Raw genomic sequence first — 19,047 nt, 5'->3', positions numbered from 1 at the left:
TTCTAAGGGAAGCAACTATGTAAACAATCCCTTTTCTTCACAGATGGCAAAATCAGAGAAGAATGTCCACGTTACAGAATACTTGAACCAAAATATAAAGACTCTATCAGATTTAAAAGATGTTCATAAAAATATAAAAGAAACTGTTGAGTCATTAGGACAACAAGTAATTAATTTCATTTTACTCTGTCTTTGAACTGTTGAAACATATAAATGAGGGTAGTAATGGGGGTACCTTCATGACGTATAACGGTAAAAATTCTTGCCAAATGACGTTAGCAGTAATTTTTAGTGCATGACGATTAAATGTACACTTTCTTTTATACGATAAAAATATCAGCTGAATTTGAAGAATCGCGCTATTTTTTTTCTCCAAAAACAACAGTAATGATAACTACTTGGGACATTGGACGAATCACAGTAAAATTTAACCAATTTGACACTAACGGTAGTAAGAAAAGACCGTTTGACGCCTGACAGTAAAGGGCATTTACCACCCACATTTATGCCTAATTTCTATACATGTCTATTGTGCACATAGACTGCTAATATTATAGTTGTATATTTTGTGAGAGTTAAATGAAATGAAGGTTTAAATAACCAAATTGAGGTTTCCACAGGGACTTGTCAGTGTCTTCAAGACGAAGTGTAGTATAAAAAATGACCTACCATTAGTGGCAGAACCAGGGGTTGTAGAAATTCCTTGTTCAAACTACATATTTAAGGTAAAAAAAGTGCGGACTATACACAACCAACTACGGTAATGCATATTTTATCTACAAAATCTAATATTTCTGCAACAATTCTTTTATTTTTCTTAATAAATATATTTTAAAAAATGAAGTGGGCTGTGGCGACTTGTCTTGGTCCCGAATTGTCCAAAACTGATGCCAAAATGACTTCAGACTTTGGTGTCAAAATGTCTTGTTACTGGGTTGTACCTGGGTTTTAACCACCCCCTGTTTTAGGATCAATGCTTTTGAATAGGGACATGATATTGTTGACCCCCCTCCCCTTCCTTTTCAAAATGACTGGACTGCCCTTAAATTTTTGTCCAAACAGTAAATGTACAAAATGTATATTCATTATTGTCACAATAGACCTTTAAACTTTGGATGTCAAACAACGATTGCAGGTTCATACTTGCATCAGATGATTAAAATTGTTTATTTTATGTTGTCAAATTTTTACAGGAAGGAATGTCTGATAGCTTCATGTACGTGTATTTGTCAGCTTTAACAAATTACTTCTCTTCCCAGACATTTATATTTTGAAGTATTTAAAAGGAGATGATGCCTGATGCAACAGATATTTTGTCGTCAGATATTTTGTATTATGACGTCAAAATTTTACAGGAACCTGTGTCATGTTCAGTAATGGAGGACAAATAGCCATAAGTTGTATTACAGTTCTTCCCTGATTATCGGGAGTTTGCATTGCTAAATTTTTATAGTGGCCCGTGTTATTTCGTGTGAAATGTTTGTCCTTTCAGGCTTTTTTTCTTATTGCTACATTAATCATGTTAATGCTGCTCTCTGTCCTGCTTAATCTGTAACCCATCAATTGATGAATCATACACGCTTGGGGTTTTTTCAACAACCATAGACTAACAGAAATGTGAACCCTTTTAAATCATTGTGATATTAGGTTAATAGTCAGTGATATTGTTGGCTTTTTTCAAAACTACCTCTACCCTTTTTTTGGGGGAAAATATGCATCATTTTCATCAAATTGGGAAATTTAAAATAAACCATGAATTTGACTGAATCTTCAATTTACAGACTCATTTTCAAGAGTCAAACCCTGCTTTAAAATAAGACCCCATTTTGTCAGAGATGATACATAAATAGACCCTCAAATGTGCACATATAGTCATTTTAGGCATGAAAAATGTTTAAATGAGTGTTTCATACCTGCCAACCTGTGATGATGAAAATGCAGGTCATGACCGGCAATGAAGAATCAAATCTCAGGTCATAACGCGTACAAAATTTTTCGAGCTGAATTTCAGTATTTATGGTACATTTTCTTATAACGTATATCGAAGATACCAAAACATCAATGCATGTTCACTTTTTTAAGTCATTTTAAATCATATTAATTATTATTTCATTGCACTTTTAAAGATTTTTATAAATTTGTGTAACTCAGTCTTATGTGCTTTACTTCTTCAGAATAAATACTACAATCATCAAGCACTAGAACTTAATGTAATTCTTAAATGTTTGAGTCTAATGACTATGTAGCCTTTAACCATCAAACTAGGAAATTAAGCTATGATAAAATATAGTAATACAGTTAAAGGAAGTATAAATGTAAAAAATAATTTTCAACTTTTAAAAAAAAAATGTATAAAGGTATAAAGCAATGAAAAGTTATTTTTCAATATGTATTTGAATTTTATATTTTTATGATTTAATCTTTTTCACCCATAAAATGTAAATATAAGGAATAATTTTAAATGGTGACAAATAAGGGGAAGTAACTCTAGTTCAGTTTGTAAACCAATGGACCAGACAGGTGCAATTTATTTACGACCTAAAGCTAAGGTAATTGGTGTTAATTAACAGTGTGTTTGACACCAAAGCTGTCAAGTGAAGCCATGCACTTAATGGGTCACTTAATTTGACAGTTTACATAGCTAGATGAACTTCCTGTTCATGGAAGAATTACGAATTTGCCGGTATTTCAAAGGAATATCACTTATGAAATCAATCTCAAGGCTAAGAAATACGGGTGAAATCGGGTCATTTTTTGAATTTAATGACCCGGTGGGTGTTCGGGGTGATCCCTCAGAATTGTGAAAATCTCGGGTCACATACGGGTCAGTTGACAGGTATGGTGTTTTTCAGTTTGTATTCATCATTGTTCATGCACATTTACTACTGAGACGCACTGTTTTGGACAAAAGTTGTCTTTTTGGGAATAATTTTAAGCCATTTTTTTTTCAAATCGGGATTCTTTTCCAGGGGAAAAAGCCTTTATTTTCCACTAATTTAAGGCAAACAATATCACTGAAAGTGATTGGTATAATCGGTGCTAAAAACTTAGGCCACTGACTTTTTGAGACATTGTGTTTACAAATGTTTGATAATGCAAAAATCTCTACTCATAAACTATAAGCATCCAAGTTAATTTCTGAATGTCATAAAAAAAGCTTTTATTTTTCAGTTACATGAAGCCAGCTCAAGTTTGCCTACTGAGATAGACGATGCTACACAAGGTGCTAATGATACACAGACTGAGGTGACAAACATACAACACCGTAAAGATAACCTTCATCAACAGGTCGTGGAACATGTTAGAAATCAACAGGATGTTTGTAAAGAACTGGAAAAAGTTACGACAGAAATTCAACAGTATCAGTATTATCTGGCATACTTACAGCTGATAGAAGAAGTTGACAAAATGAGGTCAGTTATACTACATAGATTTTTAATTGTCATCTAACATGTATAAAATATCCATACTTATGATATAACAGTGTATAATCTATAAAGAGTTGAAAATAGAATGTTAAGTGAAATTACACCTTCATGCGGTACAAGCTGGTAGAGTAATTAGGATGGATACAGAAGTCTTCTGAGGCTGTCATAAAACCTCTGCCATTATTTCTTTTTGCACCATGTAATGCCTGCATACAATAGCACTGCAGTATATTATTTGACAGTATGTCTGTTAGCCCCTCCTGTATTAAATTTTGGTTTAACATGTTGTTTCAGTTTAACATATTTATTTTAACCTATAGTTATCAATGAAGTGCCGTAATGGTCTCATCAACTTAGAAATGAGAACTCTTGTTTATTATAAAAAGATAATATATGAATAACTAAAAAAGTAATAGAGAACTAAAATTTGATTCATATAAAACATTTAAGTTTAACTATCATATATGTTGTATTTATATTTTAGTTCTGATATTCAGACAGCTATGCAGAAAGATGTAATGAGAAGTGCTGTAGAAAATTTTCAGACCATGGCACATGTCTTATTGTCAAATATTTTATATTTTAGTTCTGACATTCAGACGGCTACATTAACAGATGTCATGAGTAATGCTGTGGAAAGTTTTCAGACCATGACACATGTCTTATTGTCACATATTTTATATTTAAGTTCTGACATTCATATGGCTACGTTAACAGATGTAATGACCAATGCTGTGGTTTTTAGGACCATGACACATGTCTCATTGTCATATATTTTATATTTTAGTTCTGACATTCAGACGGCTACATTAACAGATGTCATGAGTAATGCTGTGGAAAGTTTTCAGACCATGACACATGTCTTATTGTCAAATATTTTATATTTTAGTTCTGACATTCAGACGGCTACATTAACAGATGTCATGAGTAATGCTGTGGAAAGTTTTCAGACCATGACACATGTCTTATTGTCACATATTTTATATTTAAGTTCTGACATTCATACGGCTACGTTAACAGATGTAATGACCAATGCTGTGGTTTTTAGGACCATGACACATGTCTTATTGTCATATATTTTATATTTTAGTTCAGATATATTCAGACGGCTATGTTAACAGATGTAATGACTAATGCTGTTGAAAGTTTTCAGACCATGACACATGTCTCATTGTCATATATTTTATATTTTAGTTCAGATATTCAGACGGCTATGTTAACAGATGTCATGAGTAATGCTGTGGAAAGTTTTCAGACCATGACACATGTCGTATTGTCATATATTTTATATTTTAGTTCAGATATTCAGACGGCTATGTTGACATATGTCATGACTAATGCTGTTGAAAGTTTTCAGACCATGACACATGTCGTATTGTCATATATTTTATATTTTAGTTCAGATATTCAGACGGCTATGTTAACAGATGTAATGAGTAATGCTGTGGAAAGTTTTCAGACCATGACACATGTCTTATTGTCATATATTTTATATTTTAGTTCAGATATTCAGACGGCTATGTTGACAGATGTCATGAGTAATGCTGTGGAAAGTTTTCAGACCATGACTCATGTTTATCATAAACACAGTGGATCCCATTGTAAACATCTCCTCAAATTCATCAAAGACACAATTCTATTCTGGTATAAGATACTTCATGAAAAACTTGCAAGGTACAATATACACTATTTGGTAGTTCTTAACAATTTATGTAGATCATGATAATTAAAGTATAATTTATCTGATTGATAAAGATGTTTTTCTACTACTAATTAAAGTTATTTTAAAGTTGAATTAAATATTAATTGCTTGTTGCCTTTCTCACAATGATACATGTAATTGTGAAAGACATAATCAGAGTGCAAATAAAAATTATCGGTCCTTTTAGTTTGTACATTGTATTAACAAGAGTAATGATGAACATTTTGACTGCATTTAAAAAATCAGGTCCTATTGGGTTTATACCTTAATAATGCAAAATAAATAAGCACAGCAAGTTAAACAAAAAAATACAAAGTCATACACATGTGATAGTATGAAATTGGGAGAAGTGGACTCATAGATTGTTACTATCATGATACCATCTTTTTTGCAGTGATTTTGAAGAAACATTGAAGTCAGTTGGTTGGCCAATGATTGGGAATACAGTTAAATCTCCACCAGTACACAGCAGTCAACATTATGAATTGCTGGAGAAACTATTTATGTCACTTTTGGCTATACAGCTTCCGTATCCTTATTTATTTCAGTATGACAAAGTAATTAAAAGTAAAACAAGAATGTGTCCATAGTACACGGATGCCCTATTATCGTAGGTGGGGCATAAAAAGTGAATTTAAATGAAGATTATATAGCTAATCAAACTTATTTTATTTGGTTTCAATATTTATGTGTTTCTTTTGTTCGTCCTTAAGTGCTTGCTTCCCAAAATTTGTTTTCTGTTCTCTTAACTTTAGTTTACTCAACAAATATCATGAAACTTATACACAATGCTAATTACTTCATAGTCAAGTTTGAATTTAGGTGGCATAACTTTTACCATTCTAGAGCTATGCCCCTTTGCAAATTGAAAAATTGCTGAATTTTTTGTTTCCGTTCTCTAACCTAAGTTTGTCTCAATCATATGTCATAAAACTTATATACAATGCCTTTACCATAAAATTCAAATCTACTCTGAATTTGGTTGGCATCACTTTTATCGTTCATGCAATCATGGGTTATAATGCTTTATAATTTATGTGCATGAGGGAGCATTATATGTGTCCCATGGACACATTCTATATTTTTTGATTTTTGACTTGGTTCCTGTGTATCTTTTTAGCAACTATTGTGAAGAACTGGTCATATAAATCTAAAAGTGTGGGGGCCAATAATGTATCAGAGAGGTTTACAACAAGATATTTTCTACTCTTCAGAAGATAAATTTATAAAAAGCATATATATCATAATATCATGTGATTTCTGCAGCCTTGATCTTCTTTCTGATATAATTCTTGTTCCTATTCGGTATGTGTGGTTTGATATTGATATTGCTTTTATTGTTTAAACTAAGAAAGAGCAAGTAAAGTCAAAGAAGTTGTCCTTAACATAGAATAGTCAGTCTGTATCAGATAAACAAGGTGAGCTTCTACTTCCGTTACAACTAATGGTGCTACCATTGAAGAAAAGATTTAAATATCATTTCTATGGCAACAGAAAAACAAATAACTTGGAAAAGGTGAGCTATTATGATAAATAAAAGTATGAATTGGAAATCACAAATTTGCAAAAAAGTTACATTTTTAAAGAATATATTTTGTCATCCTTTGTCTGCAGAGTCTAGCTTTCCTTGAGCTTGATTCTGAAGATTAAATATTATTCAAGTATAAATAGCCTTTCATTACATGTTGTATTTTGTGAAATGTGGCAATAACGATTCCTTCACAGCTGATAATAGTTTAACATTTGCTTCCTATGGGATTTAGTTACAATCTTATTAAAATAAGTTCTCATCGCTTGTTCCTCGATTTTTATATGTCACCATGTGATTTTATTTATATAAGAGGCGACATATAAAAAATCGAGGAGCAAGTGATGAGAACTTATTTTAATAAGATTGACTTAATTATGTATTTTATAAGTTACACAAAAATTGAATATATCTATTAATAATTAATCAAAGTAAGCAGAGGTCTTCAATGTAAGGTTGTGTATTTTTGAACCCGTCTAACTTGTGACAGATTTAAAATTCAAAAACAAGAATGTGTCCATAGTACACGGATGCCCCACTCCCATTATCATTTTCTATGTTCAGTGAATCGTGAAATTGGGATAAAAAATATAATTTGGCATATAAATTAGAAAGATCATAACCTAAGGAACATGTGTACAAAGTTTCAAGTTGATTGGACTTCAACTAAATCAAAAACTACCTTGACCAAAATCTTTAACCTGAATCTTGCACCAGACTTGGGGTCAATTACATTGGAATGTAATTAATTAAATTACACATTACATTGCAAAAATGGTCAATTACACTAATTACACATTACACAGTTTTTGAAATGTAATTAATTAAATTACAATTACTTTACTAAAGTAATTAATTAAATTACACATTACATTTCATCATGATATTTTTTAACAATAATTTACATGTTTATATAATGCATGTGTAAAACTTTCATGTAAGCAGAGTTTACGCGTTGCATTTGATAATCATTTAATATAGTTATTTTAATGTTTTGTCAATTAGTCTGAATCTCTCTGGTCTGAAAACAGCAATTGTAAATAGTCTTTCGACAGGAGCTAATGTTGTACAAGACATTGTTTGATCAGGACATGGAAGTTTTTTGATTAGAAGATCATTATATTGATAGGAGAGGGAATTTGTTCCTATTAACTTGCCAATACATCAAGGGGTATTTTGACATCTCAGAAATGAACTCATTTGAATTAAACATAATATGAATAAGGAAATTATAAATGAATTTAAAATATTTTTTTATTTTACTTTAAAAATATAAAAAAGTGTTTGTCACAATATTGAAAATAATTTTTAGTACAAACAATGTATATAATGTCTCAATATTAGCAATATTTTGCTAATTAGATAAAATATCTGAAATAGTGGCATTGCCCCTGGACATTTTAATCTGATTAATTGCTGTTTGTTTTTATAGCTGTTAATTTTTATTTCTATAATCCTTTTGTATATACTAATTTGACAAAATGATTATATGCAGTGATTTTAAATTCTAAATGAACTGTCTCAGAAAGATGTTTCACAGTGACACATTTTATTGTTTGTGTTTAACAAGGTGTTTATTACTTATCAATCTATTTAGTTAAAGATCTTTCTTAAAAACTGAACAACCCTAATAAATATGATTATCACATTTTTTTAATTATAAGACTATTAAAAAAAAATCTGTAGGTCAAATAAAATATATAAAAACTTCAGAAAAAAATTACAGACTTCATATATTAAAAAAGCATTGATATTAATATTTGAAAATTTATATAATTTTACAATTTATATTATAAAACACAAATCCTTAACTGTAACACCATAAAAGTACATGTAATTGAAATGTAATTCAAAAGTAATTGAGCATTACATGCTTTTTTCAAGGTAATTAATTAAATTACCATTACATGTAATTGAAAAAAATGCTCAATTACACATTACATTCAATTACATGGAAAATTGTAATGCATTACACTTAATTACCATTACATTTTTAATTACCCCATCCCTGTCTTGCACTATCATTTTCTATGTTCAGTGGACCGTGAAATTAGGGTCAAAAGTCTAATTTGGCAATTAAATTAGAAAGATCATATCATAGGGAACATGTGTACTAAGTTTGAAGTTGATTGGACTTCAACTTCATCAAAAACTACCTTGACCAAAAACTTTAACCTGAACGAACAAACGAACGGACGGAAGGACAGATGGACGCACAGACCAGAAAACATAATGCCCCTCTACTATGGTAGGTGGGGCATAAAAACATGTTTGATTATAAATATTTTTAATAACACAAATAGTATTTATATGGGGTTTATTATAATTTAAAGGGGCACTAGCTGTCAAATTCATGATCACTGATTTCTCATATTTTAATTATAACAATGTAAAACATTTATCCAAACTATCATAAGTCTAAAATAAACAATTTACAGGGCAAGGGAACAATTATATGTAGCTTCGTTTCGTGTTTATTTTAATCTAGACGCCATCTAAGTAACTATCTAGTTGACCTCAGGAGACCATAAGTCCAGTCAAACTAAGGTTCAACCTCAAACACTGATTGCAACAGAAAATGTTTTAGTTCGAATTTATAGCATTAAGCCCCAAATATACACTTAAAAAATGTTCCATAAAATCTAACTTGAGGAAAACTAAAAATCATCAATTTTAATTTCCTATGGAATTTAACATTGGAAAGGGAAGATAACTCCCTAAAATGCGTCTTTTTTGTCAGTTTTTTGTTGATTTTCTTAAAATTCATGTAAAGCCTGATACTTTGATGGGGTTATAAGTTCGTATTTGACTATATCTTGTCATCTTCCGCTTTTAAATGTACCAAACTAGAGTGTTATGGGTATTTTAATTTCTTATTAAAGAAATTGCAAATTTGTGGCTTTGTGACCATTTTGAAAAAAATAATGTGAAAATTTGGTATTGTTTATATCTGTATATATTGGTTCAGCATCTCCCTCGTTTAATTAAACATTGAAACATGAAAAGAAGAATATAAGCTTATTTTTTTTTATTAAATTTGAGCTTTACCTTGACATGTTGAAAAATTTAATAAATGGTCAACTAATGAATTACGAAATATAGGTTGAAGCTTGATAAAGGATATGAAAATACATTTAGAGTTGTTTGTTATACTCAAAGATGGCTAAAATGTCAACAATCAATACATTCTGCTGAAAACAAGCGGTAAAGTTATAATTTTGTATCAATTTTTATTGATATTTCTGCCTTTTTTGCAGAGTTATCTCCCATTTTAATGCAAATCTCCACAGGAGTTTTAATATTGTTATTTTATAGTCTTCCTCAAGTTAAATTTTGTTGGACTGTTTTTCTGTGTATATTTGGGGTATAATTCTTAAGATTTAAACTTGAAAGTCTTCTGTAGCAATAACTTCAAGATTAGGGTCCAATTTCTGCTAGATTGACTGGACTACATATAAGCAATGTAAACATAAATATAGATATAAATAGATTAATCTTACGCTTGTAATTGGATATTGATAGGTCTGTTTAATTTTATATAATAGATTAAAAATATATCTTTCTCATCGTTTTTACCTGTATAAGAATGTGTTTTTGTGGATCATATGTGTCAGTCAAATGATTTACCTTTGTTTCACTTTCAATGTTGACATTATTTTCCTTTAAATAACCAGTACACAGACAATGCATGCGTTATCCATCTCTAGCGAAGGGGTTAAATCGAAGTTTACATGAATACGGATTTAATGAGGTTATTCATTATCAATGTTTCTTAGCTTAATTTGAAAAAAATGAACCATTTTGGCTTTTTAAATTGAATTATTATTTCACTATTTCACTTTAGATTTTTTATATATATGGTAGCTAGTGCCCCTTTAAAAAGCTTATAAGTTTATTTCAACCTGAAGAGTGTAAAGAAGAGGTTTAATATGTTCCTTATTTTTTAAACTTTAGCCTGAATGGTACAGTATTTGCAACATGTTTCACCCGATTTTGTTTGTTTCAATTCAGCATGAATGGTACTTGGGACAGATTTCACATACTTGTTTGTTTATTTCAGTCTGAATTGCACTTTGGACAGGTTTTACATGATTTTAATATTTATTTCAGCCTGAATGGTACTTGGGGCAGGTTTTAGGATGGATAAGAGACCACTCTTCTTTCCTCACTAAAAGAATACAACCACTGCTTCATAAATCTGCTTTTAAATCAATAAGTGCAAAGGTCAGTTATTGCTTTATATAGCAAAAGGGATGGAAATATATATAGCTCTTAGCAATGTGAAATTATTTGGGACAAATCACACAAATGTAAGGTGTGTTTATAAAGCACCTGAGGAAAACAACAGATAATAAAACAAAAACCAGTACACGATATGAAGTAAAGCAAAGAAAAGGCATATACTTTTCTTGACTCACACTGAAATGTTTTGTCTAGCCAGCATTAATGCCAATATGACTGAAATGATAAATTGATCCTTGAATAGAAAATATTGTACAGTTTTCAGCATTACAGCCTATTATCTTTAATCTACAAAAGACAAACTGTTGACAGTAAAAAATCATTTGCAATATCTATCAAACACTGAATGAGTGAATAAATGTAACGGAATGTAAAGAAACTTCATCTATTAAAGTCATTAACAAGTGTAATAGAAACAGTGAAAATTTTGCACTATTTTTCTGTCAAAAGTGGTAGCAAGATGTTTATACTTTATCAGGAATTGTACTGTAAGCTCTTGTTTCTTATGAAACTTAAGTTAATTGGAATCAAAGCATGTCACAATTTTATATCATACCATTTTATTGTAGATGGAATTTATTAGAGGAATGGTCATCTTAGTTACAGATAAAATGAAAACAGATTTACAAGATATTATGAATGATGAACACATATTTTCTCATCTGATTGATGAAGCCATTTTGTTTGATCGTGAGCTGCAGGGTACCCATAGTTACCCACATGTACTACCATGCTGTCTGGATGTTCTCACTGCTGGCGAGGCTTTTAATGGATGGATCTTGATTGAAGAAAAGTGTAAGTAGATTAGAGGGGACTAGTTAATTGGATAGAATATGTCTTACATCCACTATCACTTGACATCAACTGTAAATAAAAAAATGAAATGTGGTATGTTTGCCATAAGTCAACTTTTCAACAGAGACCAAAATAACTTAAATTTTTAGAAACTGTAGGTATCTGTAGGGCCTTCAACAATGAGCTTTATCCATACTCAGACTCATAACTAGATTCCTCATTAATGTTATCAATGGTTGTGTGATGAAACAAATGTAGTTCCTTTAATATGAGACTGTAATTTTATATAGAAGCAGCTTATGAAATGATTAGTATGGAATAATCTGTATCTTTTTCAGTTGCCAAGGGTAAGATGGATTTAATGTTATCATCAGAAACAGCATGGCAGTCACAGTACCAGGGACTTATGGAAATGGATGAAGCTAACCTTCCTGAATGTGCAGAAAGTTTTATCACTTTAATGTTGACAATTACTGGTGAATACATTTGTACATATATTATTATTGTATTTCTTACAATGAAAGTGAAAGAAACAAAAAATTGTTTTTAGGGTCAATGCCAGCATAGTTAATTTTTTTTAAAGTTAGTGATTACGCCACACAGACATATCAATGTGATAACAGTTTATTTATTTCTATATAATGTTGGGTTTATGTGTCCAATAAAATGTTTGATATTTTGGTTATTACTACTTCTTGATTGCTTTAATCTTACATTATTTATAGTTTCAACCTTTCCTGAAGTAAATATACTTAAGTTTCAAAGGTCTCAACAAATAATTCTTTTATATTGCAGACAGATACAAGAGTTTAAGCAACCCAGAGAACCAGTTACGGTTTGTTGATTTACAATTAGAACTGTTAGAGGAGTTTAGAATACGTCTAGTACAGGTGATGGACAAACATGATCCACTGGGAGAACAGTCCTGTGCCATATTTAATGCTATTTATTATTTGACAGAGGTTTTACAGGAATGGAATAACTCTGCAGTATGTACATGTATTTATAATACAAAGTCTTACTCTTATATTGTTTGCTACATGATATATAATACTCTGCAGTATGTATTATTAATACAAAGTTTTATATTGTTTGCTACATGACATTTAATTTTTAGGATATTTGATTTCTGTTTTTTGTCAAATTCTGCATTCAATGGTCTTTTAAGGACATTTGATTTTGTTCAGCTATACACACAAAATTTATGAAATTGATATTTTGTTGATACAAATGAATCCACAGTTTTATTTCTTGTACATCAACTTGTTATTAAGACCACTAATGCCAGCTACAATAATGTTTTTTTTTAATTTTATTTTTAATCTTTTAAACTATTGCTCAGATTGAAATGGAAAATATATACTTTTCTACATTGGCTAGAGGTATAGGGGGAGGGTTGAGATCTCACAAACATGTTTAACCCCGCTGCATTTTTGCGCCTGTCCCAAGTCAGGAGCCTCTGGCCTTTGTTAGTCTTGTATTATTTTAATTTTAGTTTCTTGTGTACAATTTGGAAATTAGTATGGCGTTCATTATCACTGAACTAGTATATATTTGTTTAGGGGCCAGCTGAAGGACGCCTCCGGGTGCGGGAATTTCTCGCTACATTGAAGACCTGTTGGTGACCTTCTGCTGTTGTTTTTTCTATGGTCGGGTTGTTGTCTCTTTGGCACATTCCCCATTTCCATTCTCAATTTAATAACTGTGCTTTATTGTAATGATTATGAAAATTGGTGATCCAAAGTTTCTATATATTATTGAAATTAAGTAACCATGAAAAATATTAAAATACATGAACACCAATAGGTGCAAACAAGGTGTAAAATCAAAGTATTGAGGGGTGTATGCACCCAAAAAGTGTGGTTAGACTTTCCCACATTAGTTTGCTTAAATTTTTTAAAAGTAGTTGAATCATGTAGTCTAGTTTTTCTATGGTCGGGTTGTTGTCTCTTTGGCACATTCCCCATTTCCATTCTCAATTTAATAACTGTGCTTTATTGTAATGATTATGAAAATTGGTGATCCAAAGTTTCTATATATTATTGAAATTAAGTAACCATGAAAAATATTAAAATACATGAACACCAATAGGTGCAAACAAGGTGTAAAATCAAAGTATTGAGGGGTGTATGCACCCAAAAAGTGTGGTTAGACTTTCCCACATTAGTTTGCTTAAATTTTTTAAAAGTAGTTGAATCATGTAGTCTATGAATATATATCAAGGATTTGTTTTATGATATATAATTCCCAAAATGTACATTATTGCAGACTCTTTTAGAAATTTTAACCAAATTTACATACTTCTTGTATCCTGTAACTAATTGACTCAAATGCTTACTAAGATAGAAGTGAATCTGTGATAGGGTAAAAAAACAACCATACAGACACACCTAAAAGTTAACTATTATTAGAAGATGTATGAGTCAAAACTTTATAAGATCTAACAAGTAACAAGTCTTTATACATTTCAGCACTTTGTACAGCTACAATACTTCAGAAAACAAACACAACCATGTGAAGATTCTGTTGCTGATGAGGTTAGTAGTTATCTCCCCTTAGAATATTAATGGTGATGGATGGATGTTTTATGTTCATTGATAAATTTTACATGCATTTTCAGGACTATATTGTGTTTTAAAATATGATTTGATCGTTTATTGATTATCGAAATATAATATGAAGAAAACTGATTTTGTAACACTTTTCTGTCTAGAAATCACCAAATTTAATTTATTCCAAAGTCAAAATATTAACACTGGTTGAGAGTTGAATTGTTAAAAACTTCATTTAACTGTTAGTAAATGATTCATTTCATTCTCCAGTATTGTCTTGTTGATTTATATACCCAAATTGATAGAAATTGTGGGTATCAATTTTCACAGATTGACGGAAATTTGTATTTTCATGGATATTTAATTTTATTAAATTTAAGATGTCTGCATACAAGCCTATAAAAAATACATCAAGTTCATTGTTTATGTTTACCCAAGAAATCAGTAAAATTGTTATCCCACAAATAATGAATCCACATACAGTAAATGATAATCTGTTCATTTTTATAGGTCAGTGGAATGCTGGAAGGAATTTTTGATTCATCTATTTTCCTCCTTGATAAACTGACAGAACAGATGTTGAAGAATTTAGTACATTATATGTATACAGATATATATGCACACAGTCATTTGTACAGAAAGCAAAGGTAAGTATCTTCCTTAAGTATAAAAATTAGCAACAAAAAAGTAACTTAGTTATACTGAAATATTCTTGACTTACCCTTGTACAAGTATATTACACAAGATTTTTATGAACCACCTAGGTGCATTATGTTTTTCTGGTCTCTGTGTCCATTCGTCCATCCATCTGTCAGTCCTGCTTTCAGTTAAAGTTTTAGGTCAATGTAGTTTTTGATGAAGTTGAAGTCCAATCAATTTGAAAGTTAATGTGCAGATGTTCCCTATAATATGATCTTTCTAATTTTAATGCCAAATTAGTTTTTTTACCCTAATTTCACGGTGCACTGAACATATAGAACATGATAGTGGAAGTGGGACATTCGTGTAATTTGAACTCATTCTTGTTTATTAAATGTGTCACTGTACTATTATTTATGTGAGGACATTTGGATCAAAACCATGGTTGTGGTTCATAACAAAAATATATAAATTGAGAATTTGAGAAACTTAATGTAATTTTGTTTTACTGTGCTCTAATTAATGAATGCGTCAATTCCTCTTCACAGGTGGAATATCTTACCAACTACAAAGGACTCTTTAGGTCTGTCAATAAATGCTTGTGAGATGTTATTGGTGCTAAAAGATCATTTGCTGAGAGTTGAGTCGTTACTGAATAAACCAATCTTTATCAAAATATGGCAGAGATTAGCTGGACAACTGAACAAAATGGTTGTGAATGAGGTAATTGTTTCTATATTTATTTCTTTTAAGTTAGTAACAGCTAGATATCTCAGAAAAATGTGATAATTTTTTTTTTTATCTGAAAAAAATCAATCCATAAATCCTCCAGCCCTGTTGCATATTTGGCAATTGTCAGGGTTAGTTACATCTCTGGATTAGATCTGCTCATTCTTGCAGAATATTCAATGAATATACATTCATCGTCTTATTGAATATGTGGGATAATCAGAATTTTTTAGCTGACATTTTTGCGGAGAATACTGAACTGTGTTACAAAAATTAAATATATTAGTTTAACGTAACAAATGCAATGAAATACATATTTAAGTCTTTTTCGAGTAACTATGGCCTAACTTTGGAGTTTTGGACATTCAAAATCACTAAGGATCTTCTTCTCATTATATGTAACCTTATATTCAAATGTAGTACAATGTATTTGATTTAGCAATCAGGAAACCACTTTTTTGCACAAATTTTTAATACTTATGACAATGACCTTGGATATTCCTCTCATTTCATTTGATTATATATCCTAGCATGGTGGCCATCGACCTTGGATCTTCTTCTCATTACATGTGATTATATATCCTAGCATGGTTGCCATCTGGTATAAAGTATTACAGATAGCTTCATGAAATGAAAATGACTGGTTAAAAACTATATACTCGTCTGCTACTGGGTAGCATTTGTTATATTAAGGGCATACGATACAGTTACAGGGGAGGTAATGACGTTGCTAATGTAAAATGACGCCAAACTGTGACATATTGGGAAAAGATGCATTTTTCAAATGATTTTTATCACTCAAACTGATTTAACTTAAAAATGAGTTCATGGATCCATCTTTTTTAAAATGAAATTTGGTTTGATTACGTATGAATATAATTTGGACCAATTTCCTTGAAAAAGTAAGTAATGCAAATTTTTAAAATTTGATAAATATACATCAAAATATGACGGCTTTTTTTCTAAATTCATGAACATTTGACAAATGACAAATTCAGTTATTTCTAAAAAAAACGCAAAAATTTAAAGGATATTTATATAGAATAGAAATACAAATAATTATAAAAAAAAAACGTTTGTGTGTATTTCTGTTGAAAGGAAAAATACGTTAGAGGCTTTATCTGTTCATATGCCTTGTATATGCATTTTAGCAATTCATTTCAATTATCCAAGGTGGGTATACAGGCTCATAGGAGACTCTAGGTATATATTCTTATCAGTAGAAAACTGTGAAGTTATGACAATTTAATCATTAAAATATTACAGAAAATCTGAGGTTGCTATCACTGAATAACATGAAGTCTGACATCCTTTTTAAGTTATTATGGTAAGCTCCATTATGATTTCAATACTACTGAATTATTTCATTCTTTTAAAATTCGTGGGATTTTTGTCTTTGATAAACTCCTTTAACTCTTTTTAGCTAACATTTTATAGATAGGAAATCTAACTGACTGAGCATATGCTTCAAATTTTATCCCCCAAAAAATTTGATTTACTAACACACTTTCATTTCACAGATAATAATACCCAACCAATTCAATGAAACTGGTGCTAGTCAAATAGAGTTTGATATGTGTAGAAATCTGTTTCCATTGTTTGGTGAATATACACAGAAACCAGAAAATTACTTCAGAGAGTAAGTATACAAATTGTTGTGCAGGACTACAATAAGACTTATACTGGTACATTTTAGATTTGGATCTCTCATAGTTGAGCAACTGCATTCATATATATCTAAAGTCATAAATATACTTGTATGAAAAAATAAGGAGATGTGGTATGATTTCCAATTAGACAACTATCCACCAAAGTTGAAGTGAAGTGGATGTAAGCCTTTATATATAAACAAACGTGTATTCCCACTAGGAGAGTTAGAAGGATAAAACACATTTGTGATCAGTTAAAATGAATGGTTTTGTTATACTACTTCAATAGGAGCTTTCAAATGATGATCTCCAGGCAAGTCAATATCTGTGATTGGACTAACTTTGTTTATCCTGTAACTGCAAATGCATTGTTGGTAAAAAAAAACTGTGTAATTGGCATTCATATAATTGTTTATTATTATTAAATATGACAGCATATATATATTGACTAAATTTATTTATACAATTATGGAAGCCTTGAAGACGCATATGTAATTGGTACTCTTGACTATAATAGAAACAACCAATTATTGAAGGAAAAGTTGCTCCAATATGATATTTAGTTGTAGACCTTTGTTAACTATTGTCTTCTTTCAAAGGGTGGAAAAATCTTTATGTATAAATCATAAGTAATTGTTTGTGCATATGGTATATATAAAGCCATTTCTCGTTATATTTTTCTTTGTAGAATAAAAGAGGCCTGCATTCTTTTGACATTAAAAACAGGATCTGCTTGTTTATTGAAAGAACTTTTATGTGAAGAAAAAGAAGCAGTGAAAAAACAAAATGCCTTACATGAGCAGCAAATATATAAACTGAATCCAACAAAAGCATTGGATGTTTTAAATACTAGATTTAATTTACCCAAAACTCATTAAAATGTGATATTATAATTTTCGTCTTTTTCATATGTATTATATTTGCCTGAAGGGTGCTAATTTACCTGAGAAGACTTGTATTTTAAATCTGGTATCAAGGTTTAATTTACATGAATTGTTTTTTGCTGGTTGTAAGAACAAGTAAAATTGGGACTTACAGCTCATTAATATTACTCCTTGCTCTTAGTATTCTAGAGAAAATAGAAAAACTGTTCTTTAAATTGAGATCGACAAATAATTCTAAGAATGTGTAAGAATATTAAGAAAATGGTGAATAGGAAGTAATAAGTCATGAATATGAAAGTGCATCAAACTGTATCAAAAAGATGCACTCAAATTAAATTAATAATGGATAGTTTCTTTTTCCTTGGAATTATGTATGGATAATAAGTACAATAAATACTCATATTTTGGGTGGTTAGGATGATGATGGCAGCTCACATGGCTTCGGAAACTATGATAAACAGAAACTTTTTACAGCAAAAAAAGTTCAGCAAAGTAAGACCTACAAATAACTCAACTTGACCAAAAAAGTTAACTGGTTCCTCATAGAAGTTATTGCCCTTGAACAATTTGTCATGAACTACTAGAAAGATTTCTTTACAGGCATATTCAAACATACATTTCATGTCACAGGCATTGATGCAAGGTCTACAGATTTTTTTTTAACAATAATTCCATTCACTAAATATAGTTTACCTATCCCTTATAGTATCCTATAAGCTGTATTGCTTTCGGAATAAAGTATTATTATTATTATATGGTAATTGAAAAACAGACCAAAACATGAAAACTTAATATTGACTTATGAACTATGAAAATGATATCACTAAGGTCAGAATATACCTGCCAGACCAACAATTACACCTGAAATCATTCCACATACCAAATATAGTTGACCTAGT

At 30.4% G+C, this 19,047-nt stretch overlaps 1 protein-coding gene across 1 annotated transcript; it reads left to right on the top strand.

Moving 5' to 3' along the window:
* The first annotated feature begins 2 nt into the window (after window positions 1–2).
* On the top strand, window positions 3–18,157 carry LOC143045468 (RAD50-interacting protein 1-like). Its single transcript, XM_076217991.1, has 14 exons — window positions 3–166; window positions 3,172–3,413; window positions 4,929–5,102; window positions 5,525–5,659; window positions 6,526–6,646; window positions 10,769–10,882; window positions 11,470–11,695; window positions 12,034–12,171; window positions 12,491–12,684; window positions 14,167–14,232; window positions 14,758–14,894; window positions 15,435–15,609; window positions 17,136–17,254; window positions 17,953–18,157. Exons 1-14 carry the CDS (start codon window positions 44–46, stop codon window positions 18,140–18,142), a joined length of 2,154 nt encoding a protein of 717 aa, XP_076074106.1. The 5' UTR covers window positions 3–43; the 3' UTR covers window positions 18,143–18,157.
* Window positions 18,158–19,047: the final 890 nt, after the last annotated feature.

Source organism: Mytilus galloprovincialis, chromosome 9 (assembly GCF_965363235.1).
Source record: "Mytilus galloprovincialis chromosome 9, xbMytGall1.hap1.1, whole genome shotgun sequence".
NCBI lineage: Eukaryota > Metazoa > Mollusca > Bivalvia > Mytilida > Mytilidae > Mytilus > Mytilus galloprovincialis.
Note: the sequence above shows the minus strand (reverse complement) of the source record. Positions and strands in the feature narration are given on the sequence as shown.

Bases quoted from the DNA above. Each gene is read 5' to 3' on its own strand.
- LOC143045468 (XM_076217991.1), top strand. From the start codon at position 44: ATGGCAAAATCAGAGAAGAATGTCCACGTTACAGAATACTTGAACCAA. The intron at 167-3,171 runs GTAATTAATTTC...TTTATTTTTCAG, and splicing joins TTGAGTCATTAGGACAACAA to TTACATGAAGCCAGCTCAAG. The intron at 5,660-6,525 runs GTATCCTTATTT...AACATAGAATAG, and splicing joins CTTTTGGCTATACAGCTTCC to TCAGTCTGTATCAGATAAAC.